The sequence below is a fragment of the Osmerus mordax genome, chromosome 17, assembly GCF_038355195.1.
Source record: "Osmerus mordax isolate fOsmMor3 chromosome 17, fOsmMor3.pri, whole genome shotgun sequence".
Taxonomy (NCBI): domain Eukaryota; kingdom Metazoa; phylum Chordata; class Actinopteri; order Osmeriformes; family Osmeridae; genus Osmerus; species Osmerus mordax.
This window is the reverse complement of record NC_090066.1, coordinates 8,529,120-8,544,926: the sequence shown is the minus strand read 5'-3', so window position 1 is coordinate 8,544,926 and position 15,807 is coordinate 8,529,120. Positions and strand designations below refer to the sequence as shown.

The 15,807-nt window shown below is 48.6% G+C and overlaps 1 protein-coding gene across 2 annotated transcripts; it reads right to left on the bottom strand.

Annotated features, from left to right (window-relative positions):
• Window positions 1-4,665: 4,665 nt before the first annotated feature.
• braf (B-Raf proto-oncogene, serine/threonine kinase) lies at window positions 4,666-15,774 on the bottom strand. Of its 2 annotated transcripts, XM_067254078.1 has the most exons (20): window positions 15,619-15,774; window positions 14,031-14,132; window positions 13,450-13,731; window positions 12,495-12,598; window positions 12,167-12,269; window positions 11,716-11,864; window positions 11,385-11,504; window positions 11,122-11,281; window positions 10,682-10,721; window positions 10,085-10,204; window positions 9,112-9,248; window positions 8,784-8,901; window positions 8,498-8,582; window positions 8,179-8,355; window positions 7,814-7,860; window positions 7,534-7,652; window positions 7,019-7,150; window positions 6,457-6,591; window positions 5,555-5,708; window positions 4,666-5,126 (listed from the first exon to the last, which is right to left on the bottom strand). In XM_067254078.1, the coding sequence occupies exons 1-20, from the start codon at window positions 15,772-15,774 to the stop codon at window positions 5,104-5,106; spliced, it is 2,463 nt and encodes an 820-aa protein (XP_067110179.1). In that variant the 3' UTR covers window positions 4,666-5,103. The 2 variants fall into 2 exon arrangements, with proteins under 2 accessions (XP_067110179.1, XP_067110180.1); XM_067254079.1 differs by lacking the exon at window positions 10,085-10,204.
• Window positions 15,775-15,807: the final 33 nt, after the last annotated feature.

The window sequence follows — 15,807 nt, the reverse complement described above, 5'->3', positions numbered from 1 at the left end:
TAAACTGGCATTTAAAAGGAAATGGCGGTCGTAAGACTCGGGTCCACTCCGGGTTTTTATAAAGTGGCTGTAAAGATTTTTTACGGCCTGCATTACCATATTTCAGCAGGTTTAAAGAGACATTGTGAAACTGGTCATCAAACCGTGATGAAGGTGTCATGTTAACCCTTGTGCTGCCTTCGGGTCACATGACCCAAAGGTTCATAACGAACCATCGTTGTGTTTACCCAATTTTACCCAATACAAAAACAAATAAAAATATTTTTCTTTTAACCTTCGCAATGTGGGGGGTCTGAGACAGCCCAACGGTTAAAAGAAAATGCTTCACTTTGTTTTTGTATGCGTTAAAGTTGCCAATACGACGGTGGGTCACAATGACTGATGGGTCAGAATGACCCGAAGATAACACAAGGGTTAAGTCACCTCCAGTGTCCATGGAGCGCCTATGTAGGTCTCGGGAATCCAGAAGACAATGTGCTGGAGAGTGTCTGTTGGACTTGCCCTGTCGCCTGTGACCACACAGGTTTTCAATTTAGCCCCAGTAGCTAATAGCAGACCCGTGCGACGTTCCTGTTTCCCTGACACCATCTTTGATGGAGGGGGTGTGGTCTTCATCCGAGTTGAAAGCTTCACTCAACGTTCGGTTGCAAGGTTGTCATCGCACGTTGTTCAATGACGCGTGCACATCTTCAATAAACCATGAAATAAATTATAGTATTTGGAAGAAAACAAATCACAGTTTCAAATTGCATGATGCACAACAATGCATGAACTGTGTTGTAATTCTCATTAAGGGGGTTTGACTACATCTTATGTTGTTTTCTATGATAAAACTGACACTATCTATTGCATGATTGAGCTGTTGTTAGATAATCACCCATTAATTATTTGTGAATTTTTTTATAATGGGTAACTTCAATTGGTTTCAAATTTATGTATAATCTAATAAATTCAGCTTGACATGGTGTGAAATTGTTTCTCCGCCTTGGGTTTCCTGCACGGAAAAATAGTAATCAGATGTGTGCCTGTCTGTTTGAGATTATCAACAGTCAGAGAATATTCCGGAGCAATCACAGCAAAGCACACAAACAAAATGAAAGCCCTAAATGTATAGGTTAAGGACAAAAAGCGAAAGGAACATTCTTGTTCCTCACAGATTGTCAAACAATAAACATCTATATTCAACTGTAGGATGGTTGAAAACATGCCATTGAAACTGTAAGAAGTAATATGGCTATGTATATTATGTTAAGGTAGCTATCCATTTATGACCTTGGATGGTGAGTTGATCATTTGTTATGTTGGTGAGGATGACAAGAACAAAACAAGATCTGTTGTCCTGACACAGCCCTGGACAGTTGCATTTTTATTAAATATCCCTTTGTATCTACAATAGTACTAATATATATACTGTAGACATAACTCTGTGCATTGTTATAACAGTTGCAGATGACAGGTCTCAGTGGTAGGTACTGCCATCGTGTGGTCTGGTTGGCCGACCAGAAGATTACCTCCAATAACCCTGCTGTGAAAGTGAAGCATTAAATGGCCTCTGCCCAGGCCTGCTGTTGTGCAGCTATGAAAAGACCATGCGCGCACGAGCAGTACAGTTTTCATGCACTTCTTTAATATATCCGTTTTTCATATTCACAACAAATACATTAAGCTCTTTCTCCTTTTCATATAATACAGTCTTAAATATTTGTACACAAACATTTTTCTCAGAATGTCATCTATCAAAATGTCTTTTTAACCTTTGATTTCTTCATTTAAACGTTTTATAGCTCATTTCATGTTTAGTCTCCATGCCTTCTAGCAGACAGACAGTATTTCCTTTGTACAGTTATTTACAGGTGAAAATAATCTCCCAAAAGATTGAATGATAGTTCTCAGTTCTCAGTCGAAGTGGGGGTGGAGGGGGGGGGGGGAGAAGGTAGGGTGTCTAAGGTGCAGTTAAGGAGGAATGTGAAAAAGTCCAACGAAAAAAAAGGAACTCTCCAAAACAATAGAAAAGGTGAAACACTTAAGTTATACACAAAAGCCAGAAAGAGCCAGAGAGAGTGATGAAAAAGAGAGAGAAGTCAAAGAAATTCAGGTTCCGTTAGGTCCTGCAGGGTCCCTTAGCTTCAACGGAGCTATGATTCATAAGAGACACCTCTGTAACAGCATTCTCATATAAAATAAGAACATCTCTAAAATAAATACAACACTTAAAAATAAAAATAAACTACCGCTCAGCTCTTCAGTATTACATCTTAGGTTTTGTAACAGTAAACTAAAAGATGGCCCAGCGAGAGGGAAAGATAGAAACAAATGCATTTACACGTCCCTCTGAAAAATAAATTTACATATGTATATATTTATATATATCAAGGCAACAATCAAATCTTCTTCTGTGCCATTTTAAAGAATGTATCTCCATTGCCCTTTTGAATGGGTGTTGCCAGGTTCGTACTTGACCTTCTGAGTTCCTTTAAGGTTTTTCACACACATTCTTCCACATAAATGCAGGCCAAGACAGATTCGACGCCAAACCCCAGTGTGTCGAGGCAGAGAGCTAGCGCTAACATCTGCAATAGCGTGCATTTGTCAAATAACGGACAGCGTAGACCTAGTTTCCTGCAACACTCGAGACTCCATGAAAGCCATGTAATGCATAATGCCGATGTATTCAACTTTTCTTTTCCTCTTAGTGTGGTTAAAGCTGGCTGTCATTGTAGATAACTTGTTTTATGGTTTTAACTGCTTGACAGCACAGTGTGGTATGCTGTCTTCCAGCAAACACTCATTACTGGCCCTTAATACACATACTTTGGCTTTCCAATTCCCACTTTGCTCAGTTCAGCTCCCAGAGAGGAAATTGAATTTGGGGTAACTGACTCAGCATTCTGTCATGACAATTTATTTGTCAATAAAAAAAAAGAGAAAAAAGAAAAGGCAAGTCGCTCATTTGCTTTCGATCTCATCTCTACAAAGTGCAAGTACACATGTCGCAATGACCACACAAGCAGTTAAAGAAAGAATGGCTTGAAATAAAAAGCTTTGCCCCCTCCCCCCCTGCCACAAACCAAAAAGAACAGAAAAACAATCTTCAATTCACATAAATAAGTCAATTCGCAGGCCTGCCTGTCCAAAGAAAAAAAGGCAAACGACAGCCAACAAAATAAAAAACACAGAAACCGTAAAATAACTATGACCTTTGAGACACACGCTGGAATGACAAAGTACAGGTGCATGTTTAGATAAAGGACAGAAGGGATGGGGAAAAGACGTCCAGCCTGAGCCAAACAGGATTCGAGAAGTCTTTTCAGCAGGTTGGTCTGGCCTGGCCGTTTCTTTTAGTATTTTCTGAAGCCGAGTGCAATATTAAAGCCACAACAAGAAGGGAAGAACCTACCAATGAGACGACATGCACTTGCTATCAAGAGAATCAGAGTTTGGGGGTTTGTGGCAGAAAACTAAAAAAGGAAACGAATAAAAACTAATCCAAGACAACACAAAAACAAAAAATAGAGCTTAAGTTACATTGATGGCACCACTGCCTAAAAAAACTTCTGTATGTGCAGCAAAGCTGGGAGAAGCCACAAGTTGCAAAGAGCAGCCCAACTACTAACGGCACAGTGCAATGTAAACCTTGAAAGTAGCAGCTGAGAGTGAAACAGACTTCCCTATGTGGACTCTTCACTCTGGCCAGGGACTTGAATGGATTTAGGGGGGAGGAGGGGGGGGGGGCACCCCCTGTGTCTTTTCCTTACAAGTACAAACACACTAGCAAAAAGTTTTCCCCCCCAAAACGATGGAAAGATGTGTGCTGCCGTGCCCAAATGAGGCAGGCCTGGGGCTGGGGTAGTGAAGGGGGGGGACGACGACATCCTCTTTCTCCATCGCTGCTCAAGTCCCGGGAATACTGCCATTCAGTCCAGAGAGACGAGAGAGAAAGAGAGAGAGAGAGACAGAGACAAAGAGAGGCACTGGCAGCCATCTTGGTATCACACGCCGTCCGTCGCCATGTACCCGTTCGTCAAGGAGACGGCGTGTCGTCGTGTTCTCCCTGGAGACGAGGCGTCGGAAGGAATTTCGGATGGTTGTCTGGACACAGGTGAGGGTTTCGGCTGAGGCAATTCAGAAGGCAAGACACCGGAAGGGTCGAGGTGGGGGGGGGGACATTGAAGGGACTGGTGGGGGACGTCGTAATACTTCAATCCTGTAATGCTTGAGGCAAGTGAATTAGCACTGTGTGTGGCTCAGAGGGAGAAAACCACTCTCCTTAAAAAATGGTGAGCAACCCGTCTCCTTTATCGAATGAAACTCTCCAAAAAAGCTCAACGCCGGCAATTCCCCATGCATTGGGATCCAAATGATGAAGAGAGAAAGATTTGTATCAATATCCTTCAAGTCATTGCCCTGTTAGCATTGTCCACTGTGGCCTCCAGCTCCTCTTAATGACTGGCTTAAACCGGATCCATCCACTTCTCTACAACCGATGGGCAGGGAGGGAGGGAGGCCGGCCACGCCGTCCGCCAGCCCTGCGTCGCCATTGGTCGGAGTGCTCCTCCTGTGGCCCGGCCCACCTGCCTACAATCATTTCCCATTGGCCAGGAGATGACAAGGCACGCGTCGCCAACACCTTTGACCTCTGCTGACCTCCCCCTTCTTCACCCTCATCTCCCCCCCCCCCCCCCCCCCCCCCCCTCCGTGCAGATCGTGCTGCCGGGGGGTCTCCATGGAGATCGCCGTCCCTCCTGGAGTTCCTCAAGCGTGTTTGGTGTGGCTTTTATCCGACGCGCCTTTTTCCCTCCTCTTCATCCCGTGTCGTTCTATCTCACTTAAGAACCCATTTTCAATGTTTTTTTGGGATTTGATGTGGGTTTGTTTTTTTTTGTTGTCAATGTGCCAATTTCCCAACGGAGACCTGCCAAAGGGGGCTGCTCCAGGGCTGTTCCCTTCATGTTTCAAACGGGAAGTAAACAGCACATTCTTTGAGACTATATATATATTTATATATATCATTTTTTTTGTTTTTTTTTGTAATGAAGGAATCCACCGTAGAACACAATACTTGTTGAGAAGTGACGAGGGATGGACTGTCAAAATCAGCAGCACTTATTTAAATGCTGAAAACTCCCCTGGAAGAGGGAGAGAGAGGGAGGGAGAGGGAGGGAGAAGAGAGAGAGGGAGAAGAGAGAGAGGGAGAAGAGAGAGAGGCCATCAGCATGCATACCCTGACGCCAGCACAGCAACACTAAAACATTGACATCATGGCTCTTTTACAAGATTATACTTCTGAACTGTTGAAAACCCTGCAGGGTACTCTAGGGCTCTTATTAAAAAGGTAGTTACTGCACATAGATTTTTTGTTGTTTATGTATGACATGGATACTCCCTGTTCGGTGTGTGTGTGTGCGCGCGTGAAATGTAAGCAGGTTTTTTTTAGGCATGCTTCAATGAGGGCAGTCTGTCGATCTGTCTGGCGTGCAACTATGTACGAGACGTAACTAAGTTGACGTGTACACGCGCGAGCGTGTGTGTGTGTGGATGTGGGTGTGTTGCTTACCGTAGCCCCCAGTCTGGATGGGGGTTTTGGGGGAGGCGCAGGCATAGAGGCTGAAGTCCTCCGTCTGGAACCCGGCGCGGTTCAGCGAGGGCTCCGAGGCGCTGCGGTGGATCTTGGGTAAGGAGCGAGCCAGCAGCTCAATGGACGCCAGGATCTGAAGGGAGGGGCATGATGGTACACATCGTTGAGTTCACAGGAAGCCTTCTGAAGACATCTGCAGTTTTAACCCCTTCAGTTTGGAGAGAGGGCCTGCTCTCTTCCCCCAAGTGACTGGAGACGTTGTTTATTGAACCTCATCAGAAAACGGACTCATAGGACTACAAGCTGACGGCATTCTTAAAACCAGGAGGGAATTTTCTGGACCCTCAACTCCTCCCAATCCATTCTGTTACATTTCCATTCTTGAATAGTATTATTTCAAGAAGGTTATTACACAGGGCGGCTGCTCTGCCTAGCCAAAGTAATGGGGCACAGTAACTAACTAACCACCCCCTGACTGATGTATGACAAGCTTATGTATCCTGTTTGTTTTCGTTATTAAAAGAGAGCTCCCTGGGCCTCAAGTTAGTCGGCCTCCACACAGCTGCCATATGCAGCACTCTGACGCCCCCTGGTGGTACCACAGTAAACATGGACACCCACACAGAGGCTTTTTTCAGTTTTATTTTCCTTCACTCCCTTCTCAAACGCAATGCCTTACCTAGCTTCATTGGACAGGCGAGTATTTAAACGTTTGGGAAGGACGGAGCAAAGAAATGAAACAGAACCCATCCCAAATGGAGGGAGGAAAGTTCATGTTTCCCTGTCAAAGACTGCCGGCAGTTGCCAAGATTAGAATAGTTCCGATTTCAAGTCTTGCCACATTGTGAGGCAGTAGGGCAGTAGCGTGTGTGCTAGCTTACCTGTGGGAAGAGGGGCCGCTCCTCTCTCTTCTTCTTCAAGCAGTCGGCCATTAGTCTCCTCATGGCCTTGGGGCAGTTGCTGCGCACCTTGCTGAGGTCCGGAGACAGGTAGCCTCGGCCAACCATGAAGATGATCTACACAGGAGATGGGTGTGGAGGGTTAACTTACTTGAAGACTACGGAGAACTAATGAAAACAGCCATACCCAACTTGTCTGCTCCGGGTGATGATTAACGACAAGACAACAGGAGCTAATCATCTCACTCCTGGATCGTTTCCCCTCAGGGCTGCAAGTGGGAGTTCCCCCTTCTGTGGTTCTAAACACACGTTCAGCTCATGTACATGGGAGCGGAGACAGGATTCTGGAAAATGTTTAGGCTATTTCAAATGTGGGTCTTCCCCTTGTTTTGTCACTGCCTGTTTGGACACATATCAAACCTTGAGGAGAGACTTGACTGGAAAGTATATTACTAATACCAGTGCACCAGGTTTGTTTAAAATCAGCATTGGACCTATAGAGTTCTGGGGAGAAGAATCTGTCTGGACCAGAATCTGCTCTCACCTGGTCTCGGTTGTTAATGTTGGAGTAGGGCAGATAACCAGACATGAGCTCGTACAACACAATGCCAAAGGCGTAAACGTCTGACTGGAAGCTGTAGGGGTTCTTGTCCTGCAGGCGGATCACTTCTGGAGCCTGCGGAGGGAGACAGAAGTCGTTCCATCTTAGCGGTCAAACCTTGTTACAGAACCGCCAGAGCAAAATAGGTCAAAGCCACCGTGACATCAGCAAAGTGCTGTGGAATTAGCAGACGTTGTTCAAGCGAAGCCATGTCAACGTCTGTACGTTGATCCAAGATTGATGTGACGATACCAATGTTTTATGTCTTTTTTTGGTAATAGTACACAAATGTCTCCACAGCAGCCACCTAGGTCTTTTCATCTTTACAATAAAAGGTGACTTCATGACAATGGCTAATGAGTTGATCGGAATGCCTGTTCCTTACAGGTCAACAGGACTGCCTATCCAGTTAGGAACACAGGTGGATGATATGGACTCCTTGATGCGGGTACACTCACCATCCACAAGATTGAGCCGGAAAGCTGCTCGAACTGGTGGGAGCCGCTCCAGCGAGACTTCACCGTGGCCAGGCCGAAGTCACCGATCTTCACCGTCAGGTCCTCGTGCAGGAAGATGTCTGGGAGGAGACACGGGTTAAGGGCATGACCTTTTGGGAAAGTTGAAGAGCAATCTGGAGAACCACTCGAGGAGATGGCGTCGTTTTAACTATGGACTTTGCACTGTGACTGAGTCTCCAGCTTGATAATGCCGTGGCTGAGGGAGCGTTCGAAAGGATACTGTTGCTCTTCAGGTCTCTGTGGATGATTGACTTGGCGTGCAGGTAACTGGAGGAGGAACACAAAAAACAAAATCAGCAAAAACCAGACACAGCAAAAAACGGAAAACTTCACACACCAGCCAGACGCAAAAAAAAGCTCAGCAGGAAAAAAATTCATTTCGTTTCAGCTCTTACACGTCTTAAAAAAAATAAATAAAAAGAGTTGTGAACTAGTCGGAAGTCGTTCTAAACAAGTCTAAAATGAAGCAAAACAACCTGGAACAGCTGACTGCACGTGACCAGCCGACATTGACACCCGTCCGAAAAAGTGGGTCGAGGGTGCGTAATGGTGGGTGTGAACGGACGCTAGGATTGGTCCACTCACTCCATGCCCTGCGCGGTCTGCCGGGCGATGTCGATGAGCTTGATCATCTCAAACTTGGTCTCTATGATGTGCAGGTGGTGGTACAGGCTGGAGCCTTCACACCACTGGGTCACAATGGCCAGCTGGGGCTTGGTGGTGTAGCCCATGAACAACAGGATGTTGACGTGACGCGTTTTCCTGTTTGGGACAGGGGAGGGGTTAGAGCCGACTTGGTCCAGTTCCTAAAACTGGGGGATTGGTTTGTAAGCAAAATATGCGCTGACATTATTTTGGGGGGAAAGTGTAGCTTCTGGTCATCAATATGTCAACAAGTGTTTACCTGAGGACTCCCACTTCGTTCTTAAAGGCCTGAAGTTGCTGCGGAGTAGGGGCAGTGACATTCAACATCTTCACCGCCACATCACCTGTTGTGGGGGGGGTGCATATTATTAGTTCTTCTTAAAGACAATCCGTGATTCCAAACAAGACGGCCGGTCCTGCTCCAGTCGTGTCCGATCCCTCCCATCTCCACAGATTAAGGATGGTGGGGATAACACGGTCAGAGCGGTCACCCCCTTCCAGTACCATGCTACATGAACGAGCGCAGAGCGCGGCATGGGACCCACCGTGCCACTTCCCCTTGAAGACCGTTCCAAAGGAGCCAGAGCCTATCCTCTGACCCAGGGTGATCTGGCCCTCCGAGATCTCCCAGTCGTCGCTGGAGTCCCGTCTACCCAGGGTTTTCTGTCGGGGGAAACTAGCGTCAGTCAAATCTGCCAGGTACGGCGCTAAAACTGCTAAAAGTACACGTTCAAATATCGCTTCACAATGAGGAGGTACCGGAGGGTTTAGGGTAGGTCCAGAACAGTTTTTTTTTTTTTTTTTTTTGTAAAGCTAGGTGCTAACCGAGCTGCAAGTCCGCTCTGTGTCGTTAGCGACGTCGCTAGGCCTCACCATCTTATTGCGGTCCTCGGACGACGACGACGACTTCCGCTCCCTCTGCGGGCACGGAGACTTCTGCGGGGCCTTCACATTGGTCAGCGAGCCGGGCAAGGAGGCCGGGGGCGTGGCCGACAGTCCCGCCGTGGACCCTAAGAGGTTGGGGGGGGGGAGGCGGGAAGGGAAGGGGGGGAGGGAGGGATTTTAAAGGGGGTTGGGTCGGAAGAGAAAAATAAATAAATAAAAGCAGGATGAAGATGACAGAAAGCGGAAGGGTCAAAAAGACGGCAACAGGAGGAGAGAGAGCGCGGATGGAGGGAGGGAAGCAAAGAAAGACGGAAAGGAAGAAGCAAAAAGGAAGGGGAAAGAAGGGGATGGTGTTTTGTTTTTTTTGAAGGTGGTGGGGGGGGGGGGTTGAGGGATCTGTGTCTGTGCCCTGGTGCTGTGAGTGAGGCGAGGTCACACTCCACATGCAGGGGGGAGAGGAGCGTGGGTTGCTGGGAGGTGATGTGGTGCCTGGTTCTGTGAGGAATCATGGGAAATCTAGCACACCATCACAACAGGTAAATGACTTCTGGATGGCTAACCACAGAAAATCATCATATAAAACTATCGATGCATGTGCCTAAAGTTATGAATTTTTACCGTGTCGCATTATTGTATTCTAATAGTCTCATTTTAGACACACACTGGAAGGAGAAAACGATTTGAGGATAATTGTAAGCTACGCTGAATTAGTCTTTTCTCTGATTGGTGCAACACTCCCATGAGATCCTTGTAGGGGACCAAGAGTGTGTGTGGTTGAGAGAAAGAGAGATTGTGTGTGTGTGAGAGCTAGGGAGAGAGAGAGTGAGAATAGAGACACACACACACACAGTGGATGTGAAACGGAGGTGGTTGGTGGAGGGGCGGGTGGTGGTGAGGAGGGGGGGGGGGGCACGCGCACACACACACACACACACACACACACACACAGAGGCCTAGCTACCTCGGAACACGGGCTCGGGCTCAAAATCAAACACTATGTCATTGGGGTAGGAGTTTAGGAGGGGGCTTGAGGTCCGTGTTCGGTGCTTCCTGAAGCAGCGGGCGGGGTGTGTCGGGGGGGCTGCAGTGGGGAGAGAGACAGACACACGATCACTGGCCCTGAAGCCTCGCCACTCAACCGACCACCCACCCCTCCACCCCATTTCTCATTCTCTAGTTAGTACAGCGCTCCCCTTCAACATGGGGCATGTGTGGGCAAATAAGCCGATATCCCTGGGCACTTCTGGCTCTTAAAAGGGGATGTGTCCCTCTGAAAAGAGCCAGGAGCCACTTCATAACACACAAAATGACTAGATAAGTGTGGGATTTTTTGTTTTTGTGGCGTCGTGTCCTGTCGGGGTTGCAGGCGTGGCGGAAGGGGAACTTAACGGGAGAGAGGTGGTCTGAACTTGCGGGGCACTGTGTGGGACACAGAAGGCACGCAGAGGTAGGATGAGGGGAACAGCTGCTCAGTGGATGTGGGGGGGGGGGGGGGGGGGGGGGGGAGGTCGGGGGTAAGCGCCCCGCCCCCCCCTCCCGACGAGGATTCCATCCTTACCTCCTTCGGACCTCTGTAAACCTTGGTCTCGAATCAAGTCCTGGAATCAGAGGAGCGGCAAAATGTCAGAACGCGTCGAAACGCCACAGAATCTCCCTGCGTAGGCCAGTGCCGTGTGAGAAACTGGCAGCACGGACAGCAGATTTTACAGACAATACGAAGTGTCGGGTAAAAAGCAAACACTCCGGCTCGTCTCGGCGGTAAACATGGGCGAGCCTCCAAAAGCAACCAGAGAGAGAGAGAGATAGACAGATATAAAGACAGACAGAGAAAGAGATAAACATGAGATAGAGAGATAGAGAGGGAGGGAGAGAGAGACAGAGAGCAAGAGGGAGGGAGGGAGGGAGGGAGGGAGGGAGGGAGGGAGGGATATATAGAGAGAGACAGACAGAAAGAGAGAGATAGACAGAGAGAGAGCGAGAGAGGGAGGCAGGACTCACGTCGATGTTGACAGGCTCGATGGTGTTGATATGGACGTTGGGGGCGGAGCTGGAGCGGTCCCTCTGGCCAAACTGGTTGCGGTGGTCCTCCTCCCCGGGGCGGAACCCCTGGGGGATGGGGATGGACTTGGACGGAGACACGCTGGCGTGGCACAGGGACCTGGAGGGAGGAGGAGGGGGGGGGGGGTACAACTTCAGGTTAGACGGAAAGACACGTGGAGGGAAACGGCGGTCGTGACTGAAACGGGTGGCGGGCGACCCACCCGGGGGAGTCCGAGGGGGGCAGCGAGGGGTAGGCCTCAGACACGGGGGTGGTGCCCTCTGAAGACACCTCCTCCTGGGTGATGGGGTGGTGCTCGAAGAACTTGGACACCAGCAACAAGCTGCAGGAACACACAGATGGGGAGAAACACCTCACATCAGTCTCAGAGGACATCTATAGGAGGAAGTCAGGAACCAAGTCATTACTGTTAAAACCTTGTCTTGGGTCAAACTGTATTTCAAGACAGCGACTGGCAGTTGAGTCCAAGGGTATGTCGAGTTTGAAAGTGGGGCGGGGGCCCACCCCCCCACCCCCTCCCGGCATGTACTCACTCCAGCTGGTCGTAGTTGACACACATGAGGGGCACCTCGGTGCTGCAGCGCTGGTGGAACTTGTAGCCGCAGGTCTGACAGCGGAAGCCCTGGAACAGAAGCTTCCGGCAGAAGTCGCAGAAAGCCAGAGTAAAGAATGTCTTCCTCACCTGTCAGACGCACGCACACACAAACACACAATATTAAATAGCAAGTTATTTTTAATAGATCAATTGATATCCCGTTTGGACTAAAGCTTAGCATACAGGTTATTAGAGATGGGTGTGCTCTAACAAGTGGACTGGGTGGTTTCAACATGAATGGGCCTTCTGGTTATTTACATACCCTACATTCAGAGAGAGAAGCAAATATTGTCCGGGTGGACTGAACGACCTGACTCCTAAGCCTGTGCTGTGCTCGGTCGAACTTCCTGCCCTCGCCGGTGATCGCCACCGATCACCCTCGTACTCACAAAGTTGTGGGTCGTCAGAGGCACGTTCTCCAGCACCTCCACGTGCAGCTCCTCCCCCGTGAGCCAGGAAATGTCCGTGTCCCAACCAATGGGCTTCTTCTCTCTGAAACAGGAAGAGGAGGATTTTCGGTGGCGAGCTCGTGGTTTGGTTGTGACGGAGTGAATATCAACCGTGTGTACGCAAATCGTTATACCCGTTTGGACGAGTGATTGTTCAGTACGGCACAAGCGGAGAGGATCACAAAGAAACAGTGGACCATGTTCAGTACAAACAGTGTGTGTGTGTGTTATGTATGTGTGTTCTGAAAGACAGGTTAGCGGCCCTCACCCATCTTGTATCCTGTAGACAGCGCAACACTCGGGGATCAACCCCCTCATCATCAGAGCTTTCTTCAAAGAGTCTCTGACAGTCATCCCACAGCGAGCAGGGACCTGAGGCACACATCACACACGCCAACACCGGACTTTCCTCAATTGCTGGTCAAGCGTTTCAAATCAAATCCGTTCGTCTAAGGCTTTCGCAAATAGAGGCAAAGCCGTTTGATGAGATAACTATCGAGCTTTGTCAAAGGAAATGGATCCCTTTCGTTCTTCACCCTCTTCCTCTCCTTAAAATCTGGACAAGCGCTGTGGAACTTCTCTGTCTCTCTGTCTCTCGGCTTCTATTTGCAAGCAGACAGCTTCACACTGTGCAGCTACCAAAGTAAAGGGGGTCACCTACATTCAGTCATTCCCCTGGCTGCCCATGGCTCGCCAAGCTTTTAGGAGGGGGGGGGGGGATACATTTCAAAAACAGCCCTTCCTTCGAAGCATCGACTTCGGTTGGAAGAGACGTCAAACAAACATGGCATTTATTTAACTAAGCTCACAGTCGCGTCAGAACCCTAGGTCATTTGTTTTGGCCACACCCTTGTGTGGCCTGTCACACCTCAACTAAGAGCTGGGCCTTTTGTTTTCCTGCATGATAAAACGAAACAGGATCATGCAGAACACACAAAAGGGTGATATGCAGTTATGAAGAGATAGTTTAGGCTTATAGATAGGCTTATTTACGAAAGGATGTGTTTTTGGCCAACAGTACTCTGATGTCATTACACCTGGCTGAGGTGACACGGAGGCACTGTAGACACCGAGCTGAGCTCCAAGTAAATCTGCCATCTTGTGCCCCAATACACAACCCCCCCACCCCCACCCACCCACCCCCCAGCTTATCAAACCAACGTACTCCGACATTACACCTCCCCGTTCCCACAGCACCCCACCCCCACCCCCACCCAACCTACCACAGTCCTCTGCTTGTTGGGCAGGAACACCCTGACGATGGGCTTCTGTGGAGAGCGCGGGTTGGCTCGGGCGGCGTCGGAGGGGGTCTGCAGGACGGCCAGGGTGTTCGGGGCCGAGGGGAAGGCCTGGGCCCCTCCTCCTCCGCCCATCGTGGCCTCCAACAGCCCGGGCATGGGGGAGGAGGAGCAGGAGGAGAAGTCGGTGCCGTTGCCCATGGCCTCCAGGAGTTGCTGCTCCCTCTGCTGCAGGGCGTCCAGCTTACTGGTGTACTCCTCGTAGGCCTGGGGGGAGGAGGTCAGAGGTTAACGGCCGCCCACAGCCTACAGGTGGAGCTGGGGACCTTCACCCACACTGAACAAAGCCTTTATTTGTCCAAGTGTCTCCAAGTGCTACTTTGAGACACTCGAGGTGCACTGATCTAGAATCAATGGGGGGGGGGGATTCAAAACATTTAAACAATATGGAAAAGAGAGTGATCTGACGGCAGATCAGCTTCAGAAATGCAGGTTGCGGGCGGTACAAAGAAATGCAAAGTTACCTCAGATTCGGAGACCATGATATTTCAGCACACTCCGCTCACCTCAAGATATATGGACGGGGGGTTGTGTTCACCACCAAACTTGTCTAGAAGTGCTTCAAGGTGCTCTTGCGTCAACTTAATCATCTGCTTGATATTCCATATCTGCAAAGAAGACAGCAAAGCGTTGACTGAAACGTTTCGTGACGCCTCTCGACAGACCTTCTTTAAAAACAGGAACACGGGCGGCACTGGAGCGAAACGCGCTCTCTGCCCCCGCACTCTCCGAGCGAGAGAGCCATGTCCACGGCTGGGGGGGGGGGGGGGGGGGGATCAGAAGGTTAACACTCCACAACAAGGTGAGAGATTGGCCTGGGAACATTCCCCAGGCTCTCTGTCCACACCCCGGCTCGTGACGCCCGCAAACAGCCAGGCAGGCTTTGAAAGACTCTGCAAGCCAAGCCTACAAGTTCAGCCCTGATGGGCTAACGTTCAAGTACAAATTGGGGTTAATGCAGCTGAGCAAAGGATCATTTTGCAATCATCACTTTGACCCCCAAATAGCTCTACCAAATCCTAACCATGCTTGGTAGGCCCATCGCTCTGTAGACCAAAATCCTGAGCCAATTAAGTCTATAATTGATCCAATTATATAGTTGTGGTATAAAAGGCTTGGAGACCTTGTCACACTTATCCAATAGACCAATAAACTCCACAATAATCAATTAGTTACCCCGACAAGATCTTATGGTTTGGCATTTCTCAAATGTTAAACTTTTTAAACAACTTTTAGGAAAGTACAGGACCACAATTTTTTTTTTTTTGTGCTCATTATTGCTCTGTGACAATTTTGGAATTCGATCGAAAGAATGGTCAGCAAGTTAAAAAAAAAACAGCTGGGCAAAGACTACACTTTAAAGATTTTCTTTCTGATTGACTGCAATGTTTGGTTTCGGTCTATGTGGACCAATAATGTATACTGATAGGCCAACGCATGGATGTTTGGTTCCTCAGTTTTTCCTTCATGGGCCACCTAAAATAAGGAATGTTGAATATAAAATGTAGTAGCGTTTTAGGCACAACAAAGCTGGGCTTTCATAGGACAAACCCCAATTCATAAAGGCCCAGAGTGACCGCAAATAATTCACCAAAATCAAATGAAAAGTAACTATTTAGTCATTTATCCTAGTACGTAGGCATGTCAACAGAAGATAAAAGCGATAGCCTATGTTAGGTCGCAAACGGTAGAAGGCTTTGGAGAAGCAACCGCATCATTGCCAACTGGTTTGAGAACGGCAAGCTATTGCCTACTGTCGTTGGCTGCAGCTGCAGTAAGACCGCTGGAAAAAATAAAGCGAAAATCGAATGAAATATGGCAGGCCTGAAATAAACACTGAGCCTGCGGAATAAAATAGGGATACAAATTGATCTCCGTTGTTACACGAAAATTCGGAATAAAAGTCTTTAAAGTCAGTTAACAAATGCACGATATTAGATGAAATCATACATTTGTGTGCATCGTCTCGCCCCCTGCAATGCATCCCCACGATCCATATTACAGCCGGTGTTTCCTGAAGATTTACATCCAGCTACCTCCGCTCAGAATCCCTTTCCCCTCGCTCCTCTTTATCCCCTGTACCCCGTTGCATACCTCCTCATCCTGCGGACATTCGGGTATCCCAATGGAGCAGGTGGAGTCGATCCCGGCGCCCAGTTCTTCTAGTCCCCTCTCCCGCTCCGGATCACGGTCCATGGTGTCTCCGTTGAAGACGGGCGGTGGGGACTCGGCGCTGCTCAACGCCGCCATTTTAAACTGCGAGAAACTGAGTGGAAAATAATA